This window comes from Lepidothrix coronata, unplaced genomic scaffold, assembly GCF_001604755.1.
Source record: "Lepidothrix coronata isolate B3197 unplaced genomic scaffold, Lepidothrix_coronata-1.0 Scaffold265, whole genome shotgun sequence".
NCBI lineage: Eukaryota > Metazoa > Chordata > Aves > Passeriformes > Pipridae > Lepidothrix > Lepidothrix coronata.
The window spans coordinates 361,418-386,867 of record NW_016690445.1 but is presented as its reverse complement, the minus strand read 5'-3'; the positions used below and the strand labels follow the sequence as shown (position 1 = coordinate 386,867).

The following is a 25,450-nucleotide window of genomic DNA, read 5'->3' as shown; positions in this document are numbered from 1 at the left end:
CACTGTCTCCTTTTTCCCTGGATCAGTCCCTCAGAGGGATGATGTTTAGATTTCCAGAGCTGTTCACCTTCTGCCTTTTCTCTAGCTGCGACTCTCCTGCCTTAAAAAACAACTGGAGCAGAGCAGGGAGCATTGCTGGAGCACAGGGCCAGGGCTGCTGGAATTTAAAAACGGTACTGATGCAGGCAGCAGCTGGGCTCCTTGTGTTTCAGGGAAGAGGGGAGATGCTCCAGACACTGGGCTGCCTCTCCAGCCCTTGCAGGATGCTGCTGCAGTGGCATGCAGCACACCGGTGCCCCAGAGCCTGAGCTCTGCTGGATTCTGGATGCAGAAGTAATCCATTATGACCTTATGCAAAGACCCCCAGGCATCTGTGTAGTATGGCAGGAGGAGCCCCTCTTGACCCTGCTTTTTTGTAGTTAACCCCCTTCCCATGATAAGATGACTCCACAACCCGGCTCGGAGGTGTTATGTGCTGCTGTTTGCAGAGGCTGTGTATGGGTGCAGAGTGCTGCCTCCTGAACACCCAAGGTACTGAATGTCCTTGAAACCTCAAAATCCCTGTTTCCCTGCAACCTTGCATGGAATACCCTAAGCTGGAAGGGACCCACAGGGATCATCGAGTCCAACTCCTGGCCCTGCACAAGACAACCCAACAATCCCACCATGTGCCTGAGAGCGTTGTCCGAACACTCCTTGAGCTCTGGCAGCCTTTGGGCCATGACCACTGCCCTGCAGAGGCTGTTCCGGTGCCCACCCACCTTCTGGGGGAAGAACCTTTTCCTTGATATCCAGCCTAAACCTTCCCTGGCACAGCTGTACCCATGCTCAGCCAGAAAACAGTAACTGCCTCTTCTATTTCTGGGTGCACTGACACAACCAACCCCCACCTCGTGTTCCAGGCTTTCCCCACCCTGCTCAGTTTTAGCTCTTGCTGCTGAACAGTGCTTTCTGCTTGTCCTGGAGGAAGAGGAGGCATGGAATGGTGGTGCATGTGCCAGGAGCCATGTTGCAGCATTCCTGTGTGCAAGGATGCTAGCTGCAGCAGTGGGGGAGTTGGAAGGAGAAAGAGCCCATATACTTGCAGCAACCATCTGGGCAGCCTGGCCACATCAGGGTATCCTATGACACCCCATGCCCCTCCATGCAGTCCTGCCCACCAAAGCAGCCACAGGGATTTTTGAAGCATTGACAAAACAGCATCTTTTCCCTGAGTTTTGTGTTCAGAAATACTATAGTTCTGGGGTTCCTTTTTTCTGTGGTATTTTTCCAAAAACAGTTCCACGGGAGACAGACACCTGGCAGAGTCTGAAACAGGAAATGCAAGTGGTGTGTGATCGAAAGCATGGGCCATGCTCTGCATGGGCAGCAGCCTTGCCAGGATCACAGGGAGAGGAGGGATGGGTGGCTGGTAACTGTGGGCTGTGCAATCCCCCAGGCCCTGGCAGCACCAGCCAGCCCAGAGCACTGTAAAACCTCCCTCCGCCTCTGTCCCACAGCATCCTCAGCTTCTCCAGCCTCTTACACTAGTTGGCAGCATCTTTTGAGGGACCAGTTTATCTCCCTGGCTATGGCCCAACCCCTTCTGTGAGTTAGACTGGTGAAAACAGAGCAGATGGAGTATGTTGTCTGCTGGTGAAGAGGAAGAGAAGTTAAGTTTATAGAAGCCAGAAACCATCCAAAAGCAAACACATCCTCACACAAAGCACCGGCATGGGGAAGGTGAGGCAGCGTGAGGCTGTCCTGCCCCATCATGACCGGGGCAGTGGAGCATCAGGGCTGCTCAGCACTATGGGGAGGGGATCCTAGGATGGAAAGAGCCAGAGCAGGACTAAAAGCTCTGGGTGGGCACAACTGCCAGAGGAGGCATGGGAATACCACCACCAAGCCCAGATTCCTGCCTAATTTTGGAGTTGACCCCTCCCCATCCCACTTTCCCTGACAGAAAGGGATGTGGTGAGCTCAGCCTGAGGCTGAGTCATCCTAAGGGAGCAATTTGTGCCTCCATGGTCTTCACATTCCTGCTCCTGTGAGCAGGATGGGACAAGAGGGACAGGGATATGGAGGCAGGAGGAGATGGGCAAGGTATGCTGCTTCCTGGTGCTGCTGCCAAACACATGGAACATGCCAGGGCTACAGAGGGGAAAAAGGAGTGGGAAAGGGAGTGCTACACAATGGTTATATTCCCACTGGTAAGACCACTAGAGACTTTTCCACTGAGAGTCACCTGTCTCAGCAGGAGAGAAGCCTTCCCTGCACATCAGTACTGCAAACACCGAAGGTTGTGAGAACCCACCAAATGCACTTACTCTCTGCTCGATGCGGGGATCCCTGGGCTGGGAAGGTACTCAGGACACCACCCAGAACTCCCTAATCCTCTCCAAAATGGTGCTGCCCAACTCATGCCTGCTGGGACGGAGGCTCCACATCCACAGGAGAGCTCCAGAGGTATGTGACCCTCAGAGCCAGCTCCATGGGAGATGCACTGTCCGTACACCTTCCACAGTTCTTAGTTTGCAAGCAGCCAGCACTTCACAAGAGATGGATGTAGCTATTCAGCTGCATTTGTGCCACCATAGGGGAGATGGCCAGGGTGTCCTCATCCACACTTTCCCCATACCACTATCAGATGTCCGAGGAGCTCAGAGAAGCTTGGGGCATCGCTTGCAGTGACCACTGAGCTGAACAGGCAGCTGGCTCAGGGTGGTGGCCAAGGAAATGCCAGCCCATTCAGTGCTACTGTCAAGCTGAAGCAGATTATTGACCGGGCTGCCCTACCAGGCCAGAGGTGTGGGACCACTGCAGGTGCCCAGGTGTCCCCCCAATTCCCAGCTGTGTCCTTACGGTGGGTTAACCAGTGGCTGCTCTGAAGCCCTTGTGTTCCTGTGCAGGGTCATGCTTCCTTGGCACCACTTGGCTACCATGGGTTCCTGCATGGCTCCCAACAGTCTAGTCCAGGCTGCCAGACACATGGAGATGCCAGATCACTGCAGCTAGACCTGCAGGACAGCTGGACACTGGGACTGTCACACACCTGGGGCTACCAGACCTCTGGGACAGCCAGATCCTGGGGCTGTCAAGCACCTGGAGTTGCTGGATTCCTGGGTCAGATGGATAATGGGGCTTTCAGGCTTCTGAGGGCTGCTGGACCACCAAGACAGACTGACCCGTGGGCCCTTGGGCACTCAGGTCTGTGGGACCCCTGGAGCTGCTGGAACTCCAAGTCAGACAGATCCCAGGGCTGTTGTGCATCTAAGGCTGCAGATCCCAGATATAGCCAGAACCTGGGGCTGCCAGACCCCAGGGACTCCCAGGCACCTGGAACTGCCAGACCTCTGGGACAATCAAAACCCGGGGCTCTTGGACACCCAGGGCTGTCAGACCCCTGGAGCTGCTGGGTCCCAGAACAGCCAGACCCCGGGGCCATCAGTCTCCCGGGGCCTCCCGGGGACCTGGAGCTTCCAAACCATCGTGACAGCCGATCCCCGGTGCTACCGGATCTCGGTCCCCTCCAAACCCCGGGGACACTGGACTCCCTGGACTCCCGGGAGCTGCTGGACCCCCGGGCTGCGCTGGAAGCCAGGACTTCTCATCCTCCCATTCTCCCTCGGGGACCCTCCCCCCGTTCGGCGGCGCTGCCCACCCGGTGGAGCTTCCCCGGGGCCGTCGGGGCGGCGCTGCCCGGGGCCGGGGCGGCGGCGGCGGCCCCCGGAGCCTGGCCCGCCGTCAGGGGAACCAATGCGGAATTTCCTGGCTGGCGGCGGGGCCCCTCCCGCCGCTGCCGAGAGGGGCGCGGGGGAGGCGGCGGCGAAGCGATCGCACCGCGGCTTCCGCCCGCCGAGCGGCAGCCGGGACCGGCGGGGACCGGGGCGGGCGGGGACCGGGAGCGGCGGAGCCGGGGCAGGGGGACAGCGACCGGCCCCGTATGGGCTGTGCCGGGTCCGGCTGGGCCCCGCCGCTCCGCCGGTGATGGAGGCCCGTGCGCTGCGGCCGCCCCGCCGCCCCCGGGCCGGGGCCGCGCTTCTGCCGCTGCTGGTGCTGCTGGTGCTGCCGGCGCTGAGCCGCGGAGCCGCGCAGGAGCTGAGCCCCCGCGGCAGGAACGTCTGCAGGGCCGGCGGGTAGGAGCGGGGGCGGGCAGGTGTGCGGGGTGTGCGGGGCGGGACGGGACCGGACCCCCACCGCGGTGCGGGGTCGGGGCCGCGGAACAGGACACGGGACGAGCTCGCCGGTCCATCCCCCATCCCAGGCAGCCGCCGCGCTGGGCGCCTTCCAAGACAAAGTCCGTCCTGTGCGGGGCTGAGGCGGGGGGAGCCGGCGGCGGGGCGGGGGTGAGAAGCACAGCCTGAGTGGGGCCGGGGCGGGGGATGTTTCTGATCCCCGGGGTGCTGCGGGGAGGCGGTCTCGAATGCCCTGGCTCCGGTCCCGCACTCCACCGGGACCGGTCGTGTTGAGGAGAGCCGGTCCTGAATTCCTTTGGAGCCGGTTCTGTATACTCCAGGGCCAGTTCTGCTGTGGGGAGCTGGTGTTTGGTGTCTCTGGGGATGGACTAAGGGGAAAGGTAGGGGTGGGGGGGAAATCCTACATCCCTGGGGCAGAATCTGTGGTGGGAAGCTGGTCCTGGGTGCCTTCAGGGATCGGGTTGCACTGTGGGGGGTCGGTCCTGCACCCCCCGGGGGCCGGTCATGCTACTGAGCCTGGACTGGTGGGATGCAGGATGCTCTGGGTATCATGGTGGAGCTGTACTGGGCTGCTGATGATGGTGGAGTTGGCAGCTTCAGGACCCTTGGGTTTGGCTTCAGAAAGTGGGTGCTGACACTGTCTAGCTGTCCCAGGGGTCACATCCTGCCTGCCTGGCCAGGGGCAGAGTCCTGGGAGGTGGCACTGTGTCCCCACTCCCAGTGCTCTCTGTGTCCCACAGGGTGCTTTGCAGAGCATCACCTCAGCCGAGCTTCTCCACAGAGCTCAGGCATGGTGCTGCCCAGGCTCCTGGGCCAGGCTGACCACAGCAAAGGGGGAGAGTGCCCACAACTACTGCCTCCTCCTGGGAGAGCTGGATCCCCTGCCCCTGATGGGGGGCCCAGGCCATAAATGCACCTTTATATCTTGCCCATGAGGTCAGACGAGTCCACAAGGAAAACATGTGCTGTGAGTGAGAGGGGCCGCATAATGGCTCCATTCAGCAGGCCCGCAGGGCGCTGGTGCCCCCTCCTCAAATTACAGCCTGAGTTTCCTAAGGAGGCATTTCACGAGCCAGAGCAGCCACAGCTCTTGTCCATGCTGTTCCACAACAGGGGAGGATGCAGGGAGCTGTCCCTCCTCTGCTGCCTGTGACCTGCACAGCAAAACTGCCACCACATTCTGGGGATGGGGTGCCTGGGTGCTTCCCCTTGCACAGGGACCCCCCCCCATCCACACTGGATGAAGCTTGGGAAGATGCTGCACCAGCCCTGCAGGGCTTGGACTCGCTCTCTGTGCCACACGTGGGGTGTGCAAGAGGCACTGGCTGTTGAGTGGGACAGGATCCATGGGATGGGCAGGGAGTGGTGTCCATCCTCCTGTGGGGACAGGACGTGAAGACAGCCTGGGAGCTGGGGATAGTTGGACTGGGATGGTCTCTAGGAAGCTCAGATGATGTTTGCATCACTTTTCACCCCTCACCCTTCCGCAAACCCTTCTTCTCTCTCCACCCGCCTGCCTGGCACCCACCACCATCATGACCGTGTACAATGGGCATGGAGGACACTCCATATGTCACCATCCAAACCTGTCCTGTTGGCCCCAACGCCCTGGTGCTACAGGTCCTGCCCTGTGTCTGGGGCTGGGGGCAGAGGGGCTGGAGGAGGTGGCCTGGGGTCCCAGTGTCCCCCACCTGAGCCTGGTGAAGCTGCTGTTTGGACTCTAGGCTCTGCAAAGCCCATCCAGGCATCCTGTGGAGATGCCACCACAGGTTTTGGAGAGCTCAAGGGGAGGATTATGTGACTTCCTGAGATCTGGCTTGCAAGTAGCAATTCAAGAAGCTATTTAGGGCAGAAGAAAAGGACATATTTGGGGCTCTTTGGGGTTTTGTGTTCTAAATGCAACTTGTTGCTAAATTTGAACTTCTCTTATGATTGGTTGCCCATTGGCATGACCCTCTCCAAAGGTGCTGGTGGGGATGCAGGCTGGTGACAGCCTGGGCACTGCTTTGTCCCTGTCCTGCTCTCTTGCTAATGCTCTCATTTGATAATCTTGGGGGTTTACTTACTTTTATTTTCTTTCTCTGTCCATATGGTTTCTGTTTATGTACATGGTCCTACTCCTGCCTGCCCTGGGGATCTCTGTCTGCCTGCACTCCAAAGCTGGGGTCAGGGAGCTGCAGCTGGCATCAGCTGGGGGTGTGCCACTGGCTGGGACCTGCTGGTACCAAGAGTCCTGTGTCCCACACAGTGGAAGCTGGGTGGCACCAAGTGATGGGTAACACAAAGAAAGGAGATTAGCACTGGGGTGATGCTTGGGAGAAGCAGCGAGGCAGGGATGGAGGAGCTCTGGGGATGGGGAAGGTGCCAGTGATGCTCTGAGTGCCAGGGATATGCTGGGTGTCCACAGGGCTCCTCTGCAGCTCCATCCAGTGGGCCGAGCAGGGAGGTCTCACGTGGGACCATGGGCAGCAGCTCCCACCCAAGCCCCAGGGTCTTGCTCCTGCTTTCAGGGGTGTGAGCCTGCTCCTCATTGTTCAGGGAGGGCTATGTTGGTCTGGGTGAGGAGCCATCCCTCCTGCCTCAGGAGCCCTCTCTATAGCTGTTGGTAGAGAGGACGTGTTACAGGGAATGATGTAGGATACTATCCACAAGACAAATATTCTGCCTCTGTGGAAACCCCAAGATCCTTTGCTGAGGTCCCACTGATGCTCAGCATGAGCAGGATGTGGCCAAGGGCTGGGGCCAAGGCTGGCGTGGAGTGCTCATCCCTGCAGGTGACAGCTTCGTGTCTGCCCACATCCTGCTCCTCTTCCTCCACATCAGCTGAGCTCCCCAGCCCCAGCCACAGTTTGGAGGCAATTTTTCCTTTTTCTTTTCCCAGCATTTGTAGCACTTTGAAGGAAAGAGAAAGAAATAGGATATGTATTTGCACTGGATGTCTTCAGTGGCATGTCCATGTGGGTCAGGAGCAAGCGTTTAAACACATCTCCTAATTATCCTTTTCCAGTGATCATGGGGCAGGTGGAGCTCTGTTAAGGAGCTGAGGCCATGAAACATCTTTTAGTCCAACATGCTAATGGCACTGGTCACCTGCAGCCAATACTGCCCCTCCCTGTGGCTGGCTGTGCTCAGGGACCAGTCCTGGTACCATACTGGGAGCACTGGTTTCCCAGTGATGCATTCTTGCCACAGGAGAGGTTGATTGCTGTCAAAGCTGCTAATAAACGAGGCACGGGCTGAGCAGGGTGTGGGTTGCCATTAGCAGGCACAGGCAAAGAGAGATTAGCTATCAGGAAAAAGATAAGCCCAAAAGATAAGAGGTGGTGGGCTGGATCCCAGCTGGTGGTGGTAGAGGTGCTGCTCGCCTCCTCCAGCTCGTGGCAGAAGAGTTTTTCCTCCTGCCACTGCGTTACAGTGACTCCCAGCTCCCCGCTGTCAGCTTGGGGCTTTCATCAAGAATGATGCATTTTGGCGCATCCCCCACAATGCCCATTTTGGTGGCCAGGCTGAGCCATTGGAGAGAGGTTTCCCAAGCAGAGGGGTTTCCTCTTGCAAACCTGCAACGGTTTCATCTGAAACCCCACCAAACTGAATTTATAAAGAGTGGAGTGGTGAAAGCAACTCCAAGTGGAACAGTGGGGGCTCTGGCCATGCCATGGGAGGGCAGAGGCACTGTGGACCCTTCCCCACCTGAGCATCCCAGCACAGCTGACAAAGGTTTTCAGGAAGAGCAGCCTGAAGCCTCTTGCAGAGAAGAACCTTGACTCCAGCCCACCCAGTCCTCAGGGAGGTGATTTGGTGGTTGACCCCCCCTTGCCGTTAACCCCATGCATCCCCCTGCATGTTTGGCAGGATCAGAGCCCTGCGCTCAAGCCCCGGGGTCTCCATGATGGGGGGTGTACGTGCCGCTGCCATCGCAGCATCTTGCGACTGCTTCCACAGGCTGCATAGATGGAGCTATTTTGAGCTCTGGCTGCAAGGCATTTTTTCCAGGCCTCGAATCATTTTTGTGGTTCTTTTCTGCCTCCTTTCCAACTTTTCACTGTCCACGAAAAGGGGGACACGATGCTTCTGGCTCGGCCGCATGGGTGCTGCCCGCCGAGGGGCCAGGGGTGGGAGCTGCATCCCCAGCACCCCAGTTTGGCCAAGGGGCTGCTGGCAGCTCCCTCCTCGGCCCCAGGACGAGGCGGTCTGGCAGCCAGACGTGGTCCTGTGACTGCGCTGGGTTTCGAGCAAATACTTCCTTGCTGTCTCCTCCTCTTCTGCATTTGTTACGTATAAAGAGGAAAAGGAAAAAAAAAAGCCAAATGCATTCCAGGCTGTGCTGCAGACCAGCCTGGGTGAAGTTTTCTTTGACTGCAGCAACTGCTTTGACTGTTTGTGACCCTCCAGCATCACTCCCATCACCCGTGGGAGCAGGCAGCGTGGGTCACCCTGAGGACAAGTGGGTGGCTCTGGGGAGGAGCAAGGGTCCCCAAACAGGGATTTCTGTGAGGTCGTGGCACAGGGAATGTACTTCCCACATTCACTTGCAGCATCATGAGCCCCCGAACATTTGCTTGGAGGAGGCATTGACCAAGTGCGGGTGAGGCGTCCCTGCGTGTCCCATCCAGGCAGGGAGCTGAGCATCCCTGGCTGAGCCTCTGAGGGGATCTGAGCCCCCATCCTGATCAAGCTTGTGCCAAACATATCTTGCCTGATAACCCTGTGCCTGGTGCTCCCTAGAGGTGGTGGCACTGCAGGACGCACAGGGGATCAGGGACACATTCCAGTTGCCTGTAGTTGGCATCCCCCTGCTCGTACATGGGCACATCTCCTGGGAGCTGACTGTGCTCCAGCTATTCTGGCCAGGTGGTTCCAGCCTGCCTTTGGGGTGCCAACCCTAGGCCACCAAGCAGCAAACCTGGGGTTCAGATCATGTTTTCCCCTGGGACATTTAGAGTCTTCCCTTTTTTCCCAGCTTTGGGGAGGGTTCTTTGGATTATTTATTTTTTTTACTGTAGAGGTTGCAAACATGACTTTTGCTGTTTCATCACTCATTAATGGCAGGAAGTGGTCTCATCCTTGCTCCTCTAGTCACCTCAGTGGTTGGTGGGACATCTCAAACAGCACTCATGGGAGGCCCCCAGCAGGCCCATAACTCCCTGAGTGCTGGAGGAAGAGCCAAGAGCTCTCTCTGCCCCATGGGAATGCAGCAACCCCTGGCAGGACCTCTCACCATCATGGTTTCAGTGCTCCTGGTGGGTTCTTGGGAAGGACCAGGACTTTCTGAGGGTTGTAACTATTTGTGATGCTTTTTTTCTCCCCTGCAGCTCCTCGGTGCTTGTGTGCTGCCTAGGATGGAGGCAACAAGGAAGCGAGTGTTTAATAGGTAAACACTGCCATTTTGCTTTGTTGGACACTGCCCATCATTTGCTGAGCCCTCCTGGCCTCACCACCACTGTCAGGGGCCACTCTGATGTGTCCTGTGGCTGGGACCTCCTGTCCTGGGGACTGCAGCTGGGGTCCTGCCTCTCTGCAGTGCTCCAGCATCATGTGTATGGAAAGGGTGCTCAGCTCCAGACCTGGGGGTCACAGAGCTGTGGGGGTTTCTCTCCTTGACAGCCAGCTCTGGGTCTAAGGATTTGGGGCTGCTGCACAGGGACCCAAGGGACAACGAGGTGTCCCCTGGGGTAAAGGTGCAGGTGCAGGGATGGGACTGAGATTCCCCATGGGTGCTGCAGCAGCATGGGGAGCTGAGCCAGAGCCTCTGGTGGAGAAGAAGCTGCCCAGACCAGACACATACATATCGTGGCCCCAATGGGGAGAGGCTGCTGGGGCAGGCAGGGACCACCTAGCCTGGGTTGGGGCCATACAAGGTGTCACAGCTTTTTACTGGGGCCACAGTGAGCCCAGCATGGATGCTCAACATGAAACCCTGGGAGCATCATCCCCTGCACTGCCACCACAGTGAAGGTGGCTGTTTAGGGTTCCCTGCAGTCTTGGCTGGCCATGGGGCTCACCACAGCCCAGGAGAGCCACAGGTGGCAGTTTGCAGCTGGTAGCAAAGCCCATGTAACCAACTAACCCACTGTGCATGAGCCCTGTAACCGCTCGCTGCATGCTTTGGGAATGGGATGCATCCCCTTTGGAAGGGAGAAGGACAGTATCTGCCAGGACAGTGTGGGGAGGACGGTCCCACAGTGAGCTGTCCCCATCTCCTGCCCCCCAACCTGCTCTAACTGTTAGACTCACTGCTCCTAATCTGTGTAATCTGTCTATTTTAGGGGTTTCTATAGTATCCATCACCGTAGGTCTAACAACTCCCAGGTAAGGTGGTTGGGGTGGGTGGTTGTCTCTCCCGATGCCTAAGGAAACTTGTCCAGGGTCATGTGGGATCTGCAAGCACCTGCCTGCACTGCAGTGCTGCCTGTCCATGCTGCCTGTCCAACATAATGTGCCTGCCTGGCTCCAATCATCGGCCTCAGCACAAGTTCCCCTCAGCAGGAGAGGGGTGGGTGGCCTTTGGGGGCTGGTGGCCGTGCAGGAGAGGCAGTGGTGGGGTGGGAGTGGCACTACTGTGGTCCATAAGGAGTGCAAGGAAGGGAACCATGCTCATGGCTGCCCACAACCCCTCTATCTCATGCCCCCATCTCCCCTCTGTCAAGGCGGAGCTGAGCAAGGGACAGTGCCCCGCTGGGTGCAGCTGCTGGCATGGACGAGGCTTGGCTGGGTAGCAGGAGGCTGGTGGCCAGGATGGAGTTGATCTGGGTGTCAGAGTTGGAGCTGAGCTGGGTGACAGGAGGCTGGTGGCATTTTCCTGGCGGGGATCCCATCCAGCCACTGTGGTTGCTAGGATGGTGATAGTGCCACAGCTCAGCAGCACTCAGAGGGCTACTGCACAGCCCTTCCCCTGCTCTGGGGAGCTTTGGGAGGGCTTGGGGGAGCAGGTATGAGCAGGCAGTGCTCAGGGGAGCAGGCACTCACACTTATGTCTGCCGTCTGTTTGTGCATCCAGCCGTGTGCGAGGGGAACTTTACCTGCAAGGAGAATGAGGTGTGCGTCAGGCCCAGCGAGTGCCGTTGCCGCCACGGCTACTTCGGCGCCAACTGCGACACCAGTGAGTACTGGCAGGAGCCCTCCTGTCCTCAGCAGGCTTCACTGGCCCCAGCTTATCCTGGGGTGACATTCCAGAGCAGAGCATCGGGGATCGGGCTTTGAATGCTTTTGCTCTGCCCTTGCCTGTCCCCTGGGCATTGTCCTTTTGCTGGGTCTCCTCTGAAATCCAGTGTGCTGCAGGGAAGAGAGGGAGGATGGTGGTCAAAAGGTCCTATTGGGACTGTGGGTCCCTCCAGTGGTGGGGTTGTCCCCCTGGGTAGTCTGGGGCTGATGGATCTCCCTGCAGAGTGTCCGCGGCAGTTCTGGGGTCCCGACTGCAAAGAGATGTGCAGCTGCCACCCCAACGGGCAGTGCGAGGACGTGACAGGTCAGTGCACCTGCAACCTCAACCGCTGGGGTCCCAAGTGCGAAAACATCTGCCTCTGCAAGCATGGCAAGTGCGACCAGAAGACAGGCAAATGCACCTGCGAGCCCAACTGGTGGGGCCCGCAGTGCTCCAGCTCCTGCTATTGCAGCCACAACTCTCAGTGCGACCAGCAGACAGGCAACTGTCTGTGCCAGCCCGGCTGGTGGGGCCGCGGCTGCAACAACCAGTGCTCCTGCAACAACTCGCCCTGCGAGCAGTTCACGGGGCGCTGCCAGTGCCGAGAGCGGACGTTTGGGCCCCGCTGTGACCGCTACTGCCAATGCTACAAGGGCAAGTGCAACCAGGTGGATGGGACCTGCACCTGCGAGCCAGGCTACCGGGGCAAGTACTGCCGCGAGCCGTGCCCAGCCGGCTTCTACGGCCAAGGCTGCCGGAGACGGTGAGTGGGCAGACTCTGCTGGGTCTGATCCGGCACTGGTGGGATGCAGCAGCAGGAGATTTTGGGGCTGCACTGAGTGATGGTTTCCCCCTTGGCCATTGCAGGTGTGGGCAGTGCAAGAGCCTGCAGCCGTGCACCGTGGCAGACGGGCGCTGCCTGACCTGTGAGGCAGGCTGGAATGGCACCAAGTGTGACCAACCCTGCTCGCCTGGCTTCTATGGAGAGGGCTGTGAGAAGCTCTGTCCCCCCTGCAAGGACGGCCACACCTGCAACCACATCAATGGCAAGTGCTCCCACTGCAACCCAGGCTGGATCGGAGACCGGTAAGTGCAGCCAGATCTTGGCAGAGTGATGCTTGGCTTCCCTGATTCTCCCTGCGCAGGGAACAGGGTTGCTGTGGGGTTCTGCAGCCCTGGAACCAATCCTGGGTGCAAGAGTCTGCAGGAAAGCATCCCAGCTTGAGAGCTAAGCCTCACTGCAAGCGCAAGGCATTACCTGGGCATAGGGCACGGGTCTTGCAGGCTCCCTCCAGTCCCATGGCTGTGTCAGAGAGCTCAGTCCATTCCTGTACCCCTTTCCTGGCTTCAGAAACCCCAAGCCACCACAGTGACAGCCTGATCTCCCTGCATGTAGGGGGATGCCAGAGGTCCCCAAGTGCTATGGATGCTCCAGTCATCTGCCCTCATCCTTCCACAGGTGTGAAACCAAGTGCTGGAACGGGACATACGGGGACAACTGTGCCTTCATCTGCAGTGACTGCGTCAATGGCCAGTGCCACTTTGAGACCGGGCGGTGCCTCTGCCACCCTGGTTCCCACGGCACCTAGTAAGTGAGGCACAGTAAGCACACTTTTGGAGGTGATGCTCAGGCACCTCCTGCCCCATTGGGTCCTACGTGGTTCTCAGCTGAGGGGTTTCCTACTGTAGAAGCGCTCGCAGGTGATAATTCGGATGATGTGGGGAGCAGAGGGAAGGACATGCTCACAGAACCGTTAGCGGCAAGGTCATGCTGCGAGAGGGATTGTGCTTTAGAAAATGCCTATTTGGCAAAAAAAAATTGACAAAATGGTGGTTTGTTGGTTTTTTTAAGTCCAGGGTGGAATTTCTATCCAAAAAGAGAGAAGAAACCACATCCCAGAATAACGAACAGCCTCGCAGGCATGGCGTCCGCGGGGGGTCCTGCTGCAAGCTCTGCCTCTGACCAGGGTTTTACCCAGGCTTTCTCCTTCTCCCTGCCCAGGAAAGGGGTGCAAGGGCCTGCTCATATCCCTGGGTGGGTTTTCACAGCATGGGACTGAAATGTTGTTTGAAAACAAGAGAAAAGAGTTTCCCACCCATCTGGGACATGCAGACAGTTCCTCCAGGTCCTGCCGGGTGGTGCTCAGGATTTCCCAGCAATTAACCGCAAGGGTGATGGCAAGGACAGGGATTTGGAGCTGGCATCCTGCCCATGCTGGCATTTCATTCAGGGCATAGAAACGGGGAGCATTTGCGTTTTGGGGTTTATTTTTGTGGGGCTTCACCAACCACTCACAGTGCTGAAAGAGCCACTGGCACAGGCACCAGCTCAGGATGCCCAGCCTGGGCATCATGGCCAACTTTGGTAGTGAAGGCAGAGGTGAGAGGATCCCAGTGCTCAGCAGGGGAGTGCAGTGATGCTTTTGGCACAGTGCCAGAGGACAGAGCATGGATTACAGAATCATGGAATCAACTAGGTTGGAAAAGACCTGAGATTAAACTGTTCTGAGCCCAGCACAGCACCAGGACTGTGGGGATGGAAGATGCTCAGGATGCAGCCCAGCCCCAGCAACGTCCCGGTGCCATAACCGCGAGCTGAGCTGTGTCACGTGGTGCACGCCAGGCGGGCTCAGGGACATTCCCAGCGCTCAGGCAGATCCCTGTCACTATGTGCAAACTAGTGTTTTTGTCAGCAGCGTATAATTTTACTAAAAATGGGATTTCTGGAAGGAAGGCAGAAGCAATGTCCTTGCCATGAAGGGGTATCCTCTCAGCTCTATGTCGGGAGGATACTAAAGGAACAGCTGCTAAAGTGTGCACAAAGTGCTTTATCTTTTCCCTGTCTTTCTCAGAGTTGTCAGGACCCTCCTGGAAAAAAATCACCCCCCTCTGCTCTCCCAAAACCTCAGCCTGGGGCAGAAATGTGGGGCCAAGTGGTGGGGTGAAGGGTTTTATGTTGCTGAGGGAATATCCCTGCTCCTGTTCTGTTGCATTTGCTTCCCGGCACAGCCATTGGAATGGACATGGGGGCTCAGCACCCATTCTGGCGGGCACATGGCAGGCACACGGTGGGCACATGGTGGGCACATGGCAGGCACACTGTGGGCACATGATGGGCACAAAGCTTGGCCTAGGCGGTGCTTTGCAAGTCGTTGGAGTGTGAAATGGGCTGAGCCGCCTACAGGCACCGTGCCAGGGACAGGGGGCAGCTGCGTCTCTGGAGGAGCAGGTTTGGGCTGGGGCCCACTGGCTCCTTACAGCTGCGGCTGCTGCAGCCAGGATACAGCTGGTGGAGGATTGGGTGTCCAGCAGTGCTGCTGCCATCTCCAAATCTATCTGAGTCAGGCTCTGCAGTGCCTGGCCCACAGCTGGGGAGACGGGTTGGATTGGTCCCGCTCCTGAGAGGCCCAGGTGCTTTTGCATGTGCCTGGTGCATGCTTTCCATGCTCAAGTCCTTGATGCTCATGGATTGGTGCCCATTCATGCATGTCCCCATCGCCTTGGTGACTCCACCATGGAGGTCATTTTACCAGTGGTGGAGATTTGACACCAGGCAGAGCTGAATGGGAGGGGCCTACTCTGATGGAGTGGATGCCTTGGGGCTCCTCTGGATTTTTTCCTTCTTGGAGACAAAAAAAAAAAAAAAATCAATCAGGGGATCTTCCCAGCTCGTGGCCACTGCAGCTCTGTGCAGCTTGGCAGAGATGGGCCTTGGGGTGCGCAGCCACATCACTGCTGAGCTGAGCTGGAATCCCTGTGCCTGACACCAGGGTGTCTTTAGATGTGACTGCTGGGTTAATGACCTTTCCTAATTACCATGTCTAATGGTAATGGTGAAGGGGAATGGTGAAGGGGAATGGTAAATGGGTGAAGGGGAGCAGTGACACTGTCAGAGATCCAGCTGGGCCAAATCCCCAGAGTAATGGGCGAAACTGCTGGTTGGGCGATGGGCTACGGATCCCTGTAGGTTACAGGGTCCCTCAGGGTGTGGTTGAGTTGTCAGAGCAAGCTAGAGAAGTGCTCCTTGAAGTATGGAGGGCTTGGGAGAAGGTAGCAGCCAAGCAACCTCACATTGCTGTGCCCGATGCACCATTCTCATCCAGCCCCTTCCCTCCAGCTGTAACCTGACTTGCCCTGCTGGACGCTATGGAGCCAACTGTGCCGAAGCCTGCAGCTGCCACGACGGCGCCTGCGACCCACTGACAGGCGCCTGTCACATGGGTGAGTGCTGGAGGGCACAAGCGAGGGCTGCCACTGCCACAGGGCTGGCACCAGGCTGAGCCACGGGTCTGCCTTGCAGAGGCCAACCAGAGGATGGGGGTGATCGGGGCAGGGGCCCTCCTGGCGCTGCTGCTCATCCTCCTGCTCTCTCTGCTCTGCTGCTGCTGTGTCTGCCGCAAGAAGGACGAAGCCTGCAGGTGAGTACTGGGAGGGATCTCACCAGGCTGGGAATGTGGGGGACCAGTGGGGTCTGGGATTGACAGGGGAATGCAGGGACCATGCTGGGACAGTGGTGCTGTGGGGAAACTGAGACAGAGCAGTGCTGCCCATGTGGCACTGTGCTGGTCCCTGGGGTCTGAGCAGGTCCTGCTGCGTCATTGGGGCTGATAGAGGGGCTCGGGATGAGCCCTGCCTGGGGAGCCCCTTCCTGCTCTCCCTGACTTTGTTTCCGTCTTGTGGGCCAACACTTTATGGAGACCCACCAAGTCTCCTCCAGTCTCCAGGGGGTTGGAACTGATCTGCAAAGGGAATCCTGAAATACAACAAGGGCATTAAGACGTGGTCAAGACCCCCAGAACAAACCCCTGGGCCATGGAATGAGACCTAGGGAACAGGGAGGATGCTGACTGTTCTGCATGAGGATGATCAGGGCTGGGAGAGTGAGTTCCTGAAGCAAGGTCAGGATGTTGGCAGCATTTTGGCATCACCAGGTAACATCCCGCCATGAGGACAGGCATAGGGACAGACCCACAGCAAGGAGAAATGCTTCTGCTGCTCAGCAAGGGACGAGAGGACAGTTGGAGCTCCTCCGGCTGCAGAGAAAACCCCCTCGTGCCACCAGCCACTGCACAGGAATTTTCCAGAAGCCTCCCCTTGCAGCCCTGCCAGCTCAATCCCAGCCCAGCACAGCTGGCTTGGAGAGCCTGGGGGCTGCAGGAAATTATCCTGCAGATAAAGCACAAAGGCAGCCCTGTGGGCTGAGGTATAGCACCGGGAGAAGGGGAATGGCTCCAGTTTCGTCTCTCCCAGGGTGTCCGGACCACAGTGTCCCCAAACCCCTGTGTGACCTGTGGTGCTGTCCCAGTGCAGTCCCTTGCCAGAGCGTCCCGAGGGATCACAGCAGCAGTGGGCATGGCACAGGTTCCCTTCCATCCACGTGCGAAGCCACTCACTTCTGCGGCTGCAGAAAATTGCTTGAAAACTCAACCCCAGGAGGCTTCCAAACCAGAGAGCAAATAAAGAGAAGCCACGTGTTTGGCTTTGGATTGGGATGATTTTAATTTTTTTTAAAGATTCAGAGTCTTGACCGGGTGTTGTGGGTATTTTGGGGCTGCACTGCCAATGGCCATGGCTGGTTCTGGTCTTGCCACCGTCCCCTGGCACTACTCTGCTTCCTGGTGCAGTGCAAGCTGGTGCCCAGGGCTGGCAGCAGCCTGGGTGGATCCCCAACTCCCTGCGCCCTGGGCATGCCCCTGCTTTGATCCACCCTATTATTGTTCCAAAACCCTCTTTGCGTTTGCAGCATCCCTGAGCTCCTGCCTCTCTCTGTTACCTATGAAGGCTGTCCCTGTCACCCATGAAGTCTGTCCCCACCGCAGGGAGGGGAACGGTGTCTCTCTGACAGTGCCATTACCTTCTCTTACAGCTCCAGCCAGGACCCAGCAGCAGCCAAGAAGCCGCCGAGACGCTTGTGCGGGCGGTTCAGTCGTATCGGGATGAAGCTCCCCCGCATCCCTCTGCGCCGCCAGAAGCTACCCAAGGTTGTGGGTAAGATGCTGGAGCTGGGGAGGGTGCAGAGAGCCAGTCAGGCTCCAGGGGCTTTATTCCTGTCAGGGCAGTGCGCGTGGCTCCTTTTGAGCTCCAAACCAGGGTGGTGAGCATGGCATAGTGGTGACAGGGACGTGTGTCCTCAGGAGAGTTACCATGGTTGGTGCAAGCCTCCTGGCTAACAGGGGCTCAACCCTTTCTGACTGCAGCCTCTGGATCTCCAAGCACATAATTTTGCTTTGTGAGGCAAGGGTGGTACCTGGTGCTGGAGCTCTGCTTAGAAGTTTCAGATTTTGGGTTTACTCTCCTGAGGTTTCTGTGGAGAGGAATGGTCCCTGTCACTCAGCAAAATGCCTCTTTTACCCTCCTGGTCCTGAGCTAACCCTGTCCCAGCTTTGTCTGGAGCCAGAGCACCCAAGAGGGATCCCCCCCCTGCTGCTGTGTGCAGCAAAGTTGTGGGTGGAGGGGCAGAGACTTGGGTTGAGCTCCCCACACTGCCCGGGCACAGAGTGGGCTTGCAGGGGACTGCTCACACCTGGCAAAGCCCCTGACCTGGTGCTGTCAGGGCTGTTGGGGACTCCCTGCATCCAGGCAGCTGGGGGATGCTGTCCGCTGTCACCCTCCTTGCACCTCTGCAGCATGAGGAGCTGGGGATATGCTGCAACCCACTGAATAAACTTAGGGTGAAGGCAGCACTCCCCACCTTGTGCTGGATGGGGTTCAGCCCCAGCCTCCTTTCCTGAGCCCAGAATTTTGTGGGCATGCCATGCTGGTGGAATGCCCCAAGCAGTCACATCCTAGTGCATAGTGGCTCAGCATGAGGCCAAATTCCCTATCCCAGATGGGACACAGAGGTGACCCCCATCCCTGCACAACGTGCTTGAGCTTCAGCACCAAAGCTGAGCCCTTACCACGTGGGGCACAGCAAAGCTCTGCCTGGAGCAGGGTGTGTTGGGGCCCAAGAAACATTCCTGCTGCAAGGATAACAGAGGATCATAGAGGCTGTGTTTGTGGAAGGGGCCGGGAAGGGCTCAGGGAGGACAGAAGGTGCCTGTGTGCGGCAAGGGCAGGGGGGGCTCACAGGGGGCTGCCTGTGCCTTCCCTGTACCGGCCCATGGGCAGCTGGCACCTGTCCAGCCAGTCTGTGTACAGAGGGCAGCAGCGGCCTCGGGAAAGACTAAGGATGCTCAGGATGGTCTCAGGTCCTGGCAGGACTGGGGCTGTTCCTGGAGTCTGTTATGGGGCTGAGGGTTGTTATTTCACTGGAGGGAAAGGCTTTGGTCAGGGCTTGCCTTGTGTTATCCATCACAGCAGAGCCCTTGTGGGTTCCAGCAGCTCCCAGTCCCACTGGTGCATGGTCTGGTAATGCCTCCAGACCCTGTTGGGTCTGGGGACTCCCTGGGTGACGAGGACCTGTTGAATTGCCTGTGGCAGCTGCATTCCTGATGCCTGGTAACCATGCTGCCACATCAGCATGTGGCCCCACCTGGAAGCCGCCCCAGGCAGTATCTGGTGACAGAGGCCACTTGTTCCCCACACTGGTCCTGCCCCAACAAGAGGGTCCAGGGTATGCTGAAGTGCCCCATTGCAAGTGCCAGGTCAGTGCTGGAGGTGCTCAGGACCCCATGGCTATGTTGCAGTGAAACTGGTGCTGGCTGATGCCCAGTCGATGGTCACTCTGGATCTGTTTACATTCTGGGCCATATGTTTACTGGAACCAGGTGGGTTTTCCCATCTGGGCTCAAACACCAGTGAGCACAAGTCTACACGTGGTAGAACCCTCCCAGGTGAGACAGCAGGTCTTGAAGCCCCACTGATGCTCATCAGGTGCCTGGCACCCCAGGTTTCTCCCTCAAAAGCTGCTCCCAACCTTGGCACCAGCTTTGGATCCACAACATCTCCCTAGGGATTACACCTGAGCTGGCAGCCTGCAGGGCCACATCCTGGGCTGATGCAAGCAGCCGTGGTGCCAGGGTTTAGGCATCCCTGTGTGTGGGATTTGCTCATTGGAGTGTCAGTGGTACCAGCGTGGGTCTCAGTCCCATGTCACCCCACAGATGCTGAGGCTAACCCAAGCTCTGCAGCCCACCACCTCATCTCCTCTCCAAGCAGCAAAGATCAACCAGCCCTGAGGGTGATGCCGATCATGAGGAGCTTGGGCTGACTGAGAGAGGGTGGCCAGGAGGGCTCTGGAATCCCCCTCTCATGGTCCTTCTGCAGCTCCTTGCTGCTCCATCCTGGTCTAGAAACCAGTTGGCCACCGTGCAAGCAAAGTTTGGGTTGGCACCCTGGTGCTGTGGCTCCAGAAGATTTCAGGGAGCAGTGGCAGGAGAGAATATGCAGGAGGCATCCACATTTCTCCCTGCCCCACCAGCCCATGATATTTTGCCCAGGGGAAATAAATCCCTGGGGACCCCAGACTTCCCAAAATCTCTGGGTGAACTGCATATCCTCATTTCATCCTTTGGCTGTATCCTGGGTCTCACTGGAGTCCCAGAGATGCCTCGTGGCTGTAAGTCCCAGTCACTTGTCACGCCTCCTCTCAGGAAGCATCTCCCTTCATCTTCTTCTAGCCGGCTGCTTTTAATTTTCTCTTTTTGGTTTTTATTATAAGGAAAGACATTTTGGAACTGCTGCTTCCCCTTCTCTGGGTTGTTTGCTCTTTAAATATCTCTGCTAGGGTTTTTTTTACCTTAATCCAAGAAGCCAAACTATGCAGGGACAAACGTGCAGCACTGCCATCATATTAACAGCCCTGCATGTCTGAAGCCAGATTCCCTGATAATGGATAAGCATTCCAGTGGGCATCCCAATAACACTAAATTTTATTGTAAAACAAGGATATGGTGCAAGAATCAAACAGTCTGAGCAGGAAATTGCAGCATGACTGGGGTACAATTGGGATTGGGATGCAGTTGGAATGTGCAGGCAGAGCTTACAAATACCTGGAAATATCCATACACAGCTGGGATCCTGTCTGTGCACAGGGTTTTCATAGAATCATGGAATGTTCTCGGTTGGCAAGGATTATTGAGTACAGCTCCTGGCCCTGCACAGGACAACCCCAACAATCCCACCATATGCTGAGAGTATTGTCCAAAAGCTTCTTTAGCTCTGGCAGCCTCAGGGCTGTGACCACTGCCCTGGAGAGTCTGTTCCAGTGCCCAACTACCCTCTAGGACCACACTTTTGCAGCCCTTGCTCCAAAGTAAGGCCCTGCCTGGCCTTGGAGGCAACTCATCACTGTCCCAAGGGACAAAAGCCAGCGTTATAGGGATTGGGACAAGTGCATCTGATGCTGCCTGGCTCTCTGGGAGGGTCCTTCCTCCCAGCTGGTTGCTGCCACAGTCCTGTGGGTACCCAAGGGCAATGCTGAAGCTGTGAGCTTCTGGGGAAGCCCTGCAGGGTGTGTTGGAACATGAACTTATCCAGCAAAAAGCCTCAAAAATTATGAAGCTGAAAAAAAACCATCCCTCCAGCCCAGACAACTAACTGCTGAGCTTCCTTATTTCATTTTTTAAACAACAAGTTTTTTTTCTGGTGGTTTGTCTCTTCCACTCGGCTTCTCTGCAGGTGGCCCCTCGGCAGGGGGTAATTGTTCCTACTCAGCTTCAGAATGGGAGAAGCTGGCAAAGGGATCAAAAAGTTGCAGAATTCGGGAAAAAACAGTGATGTGCATCTCCTGCTGCAGGCATCCTTTTATTATCCTTCTGCATCCTTGTGTAGAAGCAGATGGAAAAGGAAAATGCAGTCAGTGATGCTGAAGTAGGAATTAGTGGAATTAAAGCTGGCAACTAATTTCTTCCCCTGAGAAGGGGACAGCCACAGTGCTAGGACTCTCTTTGTGAGGTGGCTTTGCCAGGTTGCACAGCTCATGGGTGACCACCAGGCCACTCACTGTGTCCTGTGGGACTCAGGGTTTTGGGTGGCTCATCCCTCTGCCATGTACATCCTCAGTCTGGACAGTGGAGACCATCCATGGAGAGGGGGATAGATGGAGGTGTGAGGCTTGAACAGTCTCTGCTGCCCATGGCCTAGGCATGGGGGATGCTGGTCACCACCACTGCAGGTTGATGGCTTCTGTGGGCACTTGGCTGGAAGACCTGGTGGGGAGGTGCAGTGAGAGCTGTGCCTGTGCCTTGGATGCTGTCCCTGTCCCCAGTACCACCAGGAAGGTGGGCAAGGGTGTGCAGCATCCCACCCTCCTGGCTGGGAGGGGGGTACTGGGGGATTTGGCAGAATGGGCACTGACAGCAGTTCCTTACCCTTGCAGTGGCCCACCATGACCTGGAAAACACCCTGAACTGCAGCTTCATCGAGCCACCCTCTGTGGTGGACCAGCCTTCCCCATCCTGGTCATCCCGCGGCTCCTTCTCCTCCTTCGACACCACGGACGAGGGGCCAGTGTACTGCGTCCCCCATGAAGGTGAGCAGGGGGTACATCCCCAGGAGACTTTGGGGACATTACCAGGGGCCTGCTCGAAGAAGAGGTGTCACCCTTGCACAGTGGGGATCGTGTCACCCTGGTTTCTTGTGCCCCAGGAAGGAATGCAGGTGTTAGTCTTGCCTCCCACGCAGTTTCAAAGCTCCCTCCTCTGGCATTTGCTGTTCTAGGGTTAAGAGCCAGGAGGTTCCTGGCTGGGAGGTGGGAACAAGGGTAGTCCAGGGGGAGCCCACTGTCCGGCAGGAGCATCTCGGTCCTTTCCCTCGTCAGGCACATCCCACCTGACATCCCCGTGCTCTCTTCCCACAGAGAGCGTGGGTGACAGCAGGGACAGAGGGACACCTGCCAGCCCCGGGGACAAGCTGGTGGCCCCCACCGGTGGGGAGGAAGCAGGCGAATACACATTCTTGAAGGAGACCGGCTCTGTCAGAGCCTTCCCGGGCGACAGCAGTGAGACACCCCTGCTCAAGTCTTCGGACAGCGAGCGCTCCTCCTGCGGCTCTGGCTCGGCCGGTGCCGCTCTCTATGCTCGGGTCGCCCGCCTCTCCAAGCAGTCCAGGGAGGAGGAAGATGCCACTGCAGAGCCCCGCAGCCCCGGGAAGCCACCATCCCCAGAAAGGACCAAGCCCCGTCCCCCAGACCCAGCCACTAAGCCCAAAGTCTCCTGGATCCACAGCAGGTACAACTCTGGCCAGTCCAACTCACTGCCAGCACCCAGCCAATCCCCAGACAGAGCAGCTGCCCACTCCAGCAGCCCCGAGCAAGGACTGGGCTTGGCCAAGAGGAAGAGGAGCCCGAGCGAGACATCAGCCAGTGTGCAAGGCAGAGTGGAGGAGAAGGGCAGCATGCGGGGCAAAGAGAAAGCGCAGAAGCAACCGAAGGAGCCTGGTGTCCCGGAGGGCAAAGCCAACCTCACCGGGGAGCCCCAGTCACCCTCCAAGCCCAAGCAGAGGAGCAAAGCCAGCTCAGAGCCGATGGAGAGCATCAATGGGGCAGTGCAGAATGCCTTCCGAAAGATGGGCACCTTCCAGCCGGAGCGGCGGGTCGGGGACTCCAAGGATGCTCCTTGCAGCCCCAGCACCAGCAAACCCCGCTCTGAGCCACTGCATCCCCAGCTAGCCTCCGAGCTGGCTGCCCAGCTGAAGGAAAAGACTCAGAGCCTCAACAAGGGGGACGGAGGCACCCGGGTGAATGGGGTGGGCACCCAGCGGGAGAAGCCCACGCCTCCACAGAAAGCCAAGCGTTCAGCAGCCGCCAGCGGCCAGAAGACCAGCAAACCCTTGCTGCCCACCTCTCCCCACCTGCAAAAACTGATCCCTGGGGTGGCCGAGCCAGCAGCCGGGGAGCCCAAGTGGGTGGAGAAGCCAAGTGCTGTCAGCAACCAGGATCAGGTTCTTCCCAGCGAGCAGGCAGCCAAGAAAACCCCCATTAAGAAGCCTCCAAGGAAGAAGAGCCGAGAAGCCAGCCTGGAGCCATCCAGGGCAGCTTCTGTGCCCGCCCAGGCAGTACAGTGACCAGGAGTCAGGCACCAGTCCCACACTGCCTGGCCGCACACCGGAAAGAAGGACATTGCCAGCACAACCAGTGGATGGGGGAGCCTGGACTGGGCAGGGGGCACTGGAAGAGCCTTGAGCCTCCATTTATCCCCCTCCACCACTCATCCTCCTTTTTCCTTTAGTCACCCCTGCCCTGCGACCTGGTTCCTCCATCCATGCCCTGCTCCTGCTCCCTGCCTGGGTCTGGCAACTCGCCCTCCCTCCCCACGCAAGGCAGGACCACAGGGAGCCGGCCCGGCCGCCACCCCAGGGGAGTCCGTGCGTGGCATATCCCCCCTCTATTTTGTAGCAGTATTATTGATCGCATAAGCAGCGCTTGTTGTACTAGACGTGCCCATGGTATATTCTGCAGTAATGGAGCCGCTCGCTTCCTGCATCCCACTCTGGTCTGTTGGGCTTGCAGAGCACCGGAGAGCTCCTCTCACTGAGCTGCTGTTCAGTGCCCAGGGCAGTGCTAGGCATGGCCCACAACCATCCTTGGCAGCAGACCCCCTGCCCCAGTGCCCTGGGCTCCAGGCACAGCTCTCCATTGCCGGTCCTGCCGCAGATGCGCTGTGCCGGCGTGGGGTCGAGCTGGTTTCGACTGATGCCACCCTTCCTCTGCCCTGGGGCTGCTCCTGTCCAGGAGGAAGTGCTATTTATGGACGGAGCTGGACACCCTTCGGGCTCCCGCATCCCATCCAGCAGAGTTGGAGGGATTAGTTTGGTACGAGAGAGCCTGGCACCTCTGCAGAGTGCTTTCCTAATAAAAGTGTATTTCTTCCATAGCTGGATGCCATCTCTCCCTGCCCAGGCTCCCCAGGGGCTGGCAACGTGCTGGGAATTGCCTAGTTTTACTTGAGTGCTATCCTGGTCCCAAGTGGTGTACAGTGGGGAGATGGATGACATTGCAGCAAGTACAGGCAGGTGGTAACAAGCAGCAGACGGGGGGAACGAAGGTCCCTGCTGAGGCTGCTGCTATGTGCTCACCTGGCATCAGGAGACCAGCCCTGGGGGCAAGGCAAAGAGCCCCTCATCCCTCAGTATCCAGCATACTCCCGGTGACTGACACTCCCCAGTGTAGCCTGGGTCAAGAACCTGCGGTTCAAGAGAGCTCTGGCCACTGGGCAAAGAGAGCCCAGCCCTGGCTGGGTGCTCAGGATGCTGGGACAAAAATGTGGGAGGATACTGGGGGTGGCAGTGGGTCCAAGGCTCTGACCCCAGCTTTCTAACCTCCTGCCCAGAGGCTGCCAACCCTGGCAGCATTTGAGGTCTCCACACAGCCCCAGACACGATGCTGCCATGGGGAAAGCTGGGACAAGCCCAGAGGCAGCTGAGAAGCAGGGGCTTCTCCCACATGGCACCTGCCCAAGATTCCTGAGCAGAAGGATGTTTCCTGCCATGAGAATTGGGGCTGTCTGCTTCCATGAGAGCCGGGAGCATTGGTGTCCACCACTGAGCTATCCTGAGCTCTGCCCGCAGTGGGGGATCATAGAATCATAGAATCACAGAATCATAGAATCAGCCAGGTTGGAAAGGACCTCCGAGATCATCAAGTCCAACCATTGATCCAACACCGCCGTGGTTCCCAGCCCATGGCACTGATGCCACATCCAGTCTCCCCTTAAACACCTCCAGGGACAGAGAATCCACCACTTCCCTGGGCAGCCCATTCCAAAGGCTGAACACTCTCTCTGTAAAGAATTTCTTCCTAATATCCAACCTAAACCTCCCCTGGCAGTGCTTAAGACCATACCCTCTTGTTTTACTGATAGCTGCCTGGGAGAAGAGACCAACCCCCACCTGGCTACAACCTCCTGTCAGGGAGTTGTAGAGAGTGAGGAGGTCTCCCCTAAGCCTGCTCTTCTCCAGGCTGAACAGCCCCAACTCCCTCAGCCTCTCCTCATAGGACTTGTGTTCGAGTCCCTTCCCCAGCCTCGTTGCTCTTCTCTGGACCTGCTCCAGCACCTCAATGTCCTTCCTGAACTGAGGGGCCCAGAACTGGACACATCTGGATGATGGCCCAGAAGACCACCAGACCAAAAGGTCAACCACAGCAATCTCAGAGGTGATGGAGGCAGCTGGTGGACACTAGGATGGGATGAGACCACCTGGAACCAGGACTGCAACCAGCCCAGCATGGCACTCAAGAGGGGATGGGGCT

At 57.8% G+C, this 25,450-nt stretch overlaps 1 protein-coding gene across 4 annotated transcripts; it reads left to right on the top strand.

The window, feature by feature from the left end:
- The first annotated feature begins 2,382 nt into the window (after positions 1-2,382).
- SCARF2 (scavenger receptor class F member 2) lies at positions 2,383-24,072 on the top strand. 4 transcript variants are annotated; one of them, XM_017835885.1, is made up of 12 exons: positions 4,068-4,118; positions 9,491-9,549; positions 10,445-10,487; positions 11,176-11,277; positions 11,563-12,082; positions 12,187-12,405; positions 12,779-12,907; positions 15,437-15,540; positions 15,620-15,737; positions 17,186-17,307; positions 21,581-21,733; positions 22,061-24,072. In XM_017835885.1, the coding sequence occupies exons 5-12, from the start codon at positions 11,601-11,603 to the stop codon at positions 23,263-23,265; spliced, it is 2,532 nt and encodes an 843-aa protein (XP_017691374.1). In that variant the 5' UTR covers positions 4,068-4,118; positions 9,491-9,549; positions 10,445-10,487; positions 11,176-11,277; positions 11,563-11,600; the 3' UTR covers positions 23,266-24,072. The 4 variants fall into 4 exon arrangements, with proteins under 4 accessions (XP_017691372.1, XP_017691375.1, XP_017691374.1 ...); XM_017835886.1 differs by lacking the exon at positions 10,445-10,487 and having other exon boundaries at positions 3,955-4,118; XM_017835884.1 differs by having other exon boundaries at positions 11,176-12,082.
- Positions 24,073-25,450: the final 1,378 nt, after the last annotated feature.

What these genes read in the sequence shown, in the direction of transcription:
- SCARF2 (XM_017835886.1), top strand. Translation starts at nt 3,970, where the DNA reads ATGGAGGCCCGTGCGCTGCGGCCGCCCCGCCGCCCCCGGGCCGGGGCC. An exon ending in AACGTCTGCAGGGCCGGCGG is followed by an intron (nt 4,119 to 9,490) that starts GTAGGAGCGGGG and finishes TCTCCCCTGCAG; the next exon opens with CTCCTCGGTGCTTGTGTGCT. An exon ending in GTACTGCGTCCCCCATGAAG is followed by an intron (nt 21,734 to 22,060) that starts GTGAGCAGGGGG and finishes CTCTTCCCACAG; the next exon opens with AGAGCGTGGGTGACAGCAGG.